General features: G+C 32.9%; 1 protein-coding gene across 1 annotated transcript; it reads right to left on the bottom strand.

Moving 5' to 3' along the window:
• Positions 1-228: 228 nt before the first annotated feature.
• Positions 229-1,308, bottom strand: LOC114162590 (uncharacterized protein At5g65660-like). Its single transcript, XM_028046522.1, has 2 exons — positions 1,027-1,308; positions 229-885 (listed from the first exon to the last, which is right to left on the bottom strand). Exons 1-2 carry the CDS (start codon positions 1,252-1,254, stop codon positions 733-735), a joined length of 381 nt encoding a protein of 126 aa, XP_027902323.1. The 5' UTR covers positions 1,255-1,308; the 3' UTR covers positions 229-732.
• Positions 1,309-2,648: the final 1,340 nt, after the last annotated feature.

The following is a 2,648-nucleotide window of genomic DNA, read 5'->3' as shown; positions in this document are numbered from 1 at the left end:
CATTCTAATAAAAGTATGACAATTATTTCCCATCATTAATGGATTTTTATACTAAAGTTATAATTTTTTTATTATTGTAGTAGTTAATATTTATTATATTAAAATGATTATTTATCCTTTTATTAATATAGATTGTTAAGTTGGTGTGCTTGTTTAGATGAAAACATATTACCACCCATAAGTAGTAAGTAATTTCTACCATATTTGCTCTCTAGATAGAATCCATAATTAAAACAAAATCTGTATGCAAATATTTATTTAACAAACATATCCAAAAAGCATGCGCATAGATTGTGACTTTGAAGGAAAGTCACCACGACTTTACCTTGTTAGATCAATTTTCCTCGTTCCTATCAAAAGTCCGTCACCTAATTAAATTGATGTTCACCATACAACTCATTGTTGTTCATTCATATAAACCATCTCTGGCTTGTACTCTATTATTTGCAACATCTTGCTACCAACTTGTAAATTTTGCAGAACATAAAATTTCATGCTGCAGTGCATACCATTACCATCCAAAAGGAAAGTTATATACAGATGGAGATGATCATGCACAGCTTTAATTTCCCAATCATTACTTCAACTCCGCGAGCTTCTCTTAATCATCTCGCTCAACTCAACACAAAGCTATCCACAGATGTTTGAGTTTGTAGAGCCGAAATTTCTTGCAGGATCCTGAGATGAGTTTTCTGGTTGCAACTTGGTGTCTACAGTTTTTTATGTTGTTCGTCAACAAAAATCATTTGGTGCTGTCTTGTGCACATGGATTGTGATCCTTTCATTTGTTGGAGGCTGACATGGGCATGCTAAAGCTATGAACTTTGGAACCTCATCTCCTGGCATCAGCACTGGCAAGCTCTCACCACAGTTCTGCTTCATCATCTGAACACCATCAAACAAATATCATCAGTTATTTCCTCAAAGGTCACAAAAAAAGTGTCGTTAGTTCCTAAAAAGGAAAAAAAAAAACATGTTTTGTTTTGTAAAAACAGTGATAAATTGGAACTAGAAAGCAATGTTTACCAAGACAGGAAAGCCTGGTTTGTGAGGAGGGGTTATGTCTGTGAGTGGGTGTGTGTGATGAGGGTGAGTGCTGATATTCCCAGAAGAAAATGGAAACAAAGGTCTAAGCTTTTCCCAGTGCAAGCAGCAGCAGAAGAAGCTGCAGAAGAAGAACAAGACGGCAATGAGAAGAGCTAAGCCCAGAGGAAAGGCAATGGATACTCCACCTGATGTGTCGTCAATCTCCATTTTTGTTCTCTGCTAGCATTTCACCTGAACGGTGGTGGATGAGTGAACGAAGTCACAGAAAACATGAGTTTTTATAAGAAAGAGAGTGTTAAGGGTTTGATTGGATCGTTGACAAAGGTGCACTTAGTGGTTAGTGGGGTGTGACATGACTTTTAGTGATAGATGTTTGATGTGACTTTAGAAACAGAGTTGGTGGAGGTACATTTTCCGTTTAGTACGGAAACAATATGTCACTTTTTTTTTTTACACTGTATAATTATAATGTTTTTAATATTACTGGTTACTTATTAGTCTGTATATTGGATTGGAATATTACAAAAAGGAGTTTAATCACTCTATATAGCAAAAGTAATAAACTTATTATATGTAACAATTTCTCACCCTGTTACTAAGGAATATGAAATTGGATTATGGTTGTTCGTGATAGCATAATATAGTGTGGGCACGGTAAAATTAAGCATTCTTCTATATAAATACAAATTGTTAAACTTTTATTAACTCGCTAAACTTGCATTAAATGGTTAGACATGTTGAGTCTTGTTGTGTAAAAGTGTAATAGAAAATCATCTCTAACATATTCCAAACATTTTGGAAACGATTCTCTCATAAATTCAAAATGACCTATATTTGAGTCTTCAGAAAAAAGAAAAATATTTGCTTTTAAAGTCAAGTTGAATGTATGAATGCGCAACATTCAATGTGTAGAGAATTTATTAGGCACTAAACTATGTGATGTATATAAATAGGAAATTAAATAATTTTAAATGTTTTATTAGCCTATGATGGTTATAGAGAGTTTCTATTAACGTATGTCCTAAACCGTTAAAATCCAACGCATTATGAATGGAAATCCATAGTTTTATGGCATTGGGAGTGGCACCCTAAATCTTGTGGTGTGTTGGTAGTTTATTATTAGTGTGTGGATGGAATTAGGAAATGGCATTAAGAGTTGAAAATATAATATGCAACCACAAAATCCCTATTATTCGTTAATTAATGCTGCTTTTCCATAAAGTTGTCCACTATGTATTATTATTATTACTAATATTATTTACGGTCCATTGAAAAGAAGCGAGTCCACTCTGAACGGTATATAATAATGTATGTCGACCTACCCAACCAAACCCAACCTTTGTGAGTGCTACATCAGTGTTAAGCACGGCTGCTTATAAAGCCATTTTTTTCATATAACAGTAACCCCACAACTCAATAACATATTCTCCATTTTTTAAATCAGATCCTTAATTACGATATTATTTAAGATAATAATATTTTAATAATTCAATTTTGACAATTTTTTTTTATCATATGGTAACACTTTTTACGGTGATTTTGAAATATAGAAAAAAGATAAAATGATAAAAATAAAAAATCACTTAAAAGATCTCACCTCA

Source organism: Vigna unguiculata, chromosome 9 (genome assembly GCF_004118075.2).
Source record: "Vigna unguiculata cultivar IT97K-499-35 chromosome 9, ASM411807v1, whole genome shotgun sequence".
Taxonomy (NCBI): Eukaryota; Viridiplantae; Streptophyta; class Magnoliopsida; order Fabales; family Fabaceae; genus Vigna; species Vigna unguiculata.
This window is presented reverse-complemented; position numbering and strand designations above follow the sequence as displayed.

Bases quoted from the DNA above. Each gene is read 5' to 3' on its own strand.
- LOC114162590 (XM_028046522.1), bottom strand. From the start codon at position 1,254: ATGGAGATTGACGACACATCAGGTGGAGTATCCATTGCCTTTCCTCTG. The intron at 886-1,026 runs GTAAACATTGCT...GATGGTGTTCAG, and splicing joins AACCAGGCTTTCCTGTCTTG to ATGATGAAGCAGAACTGTGG.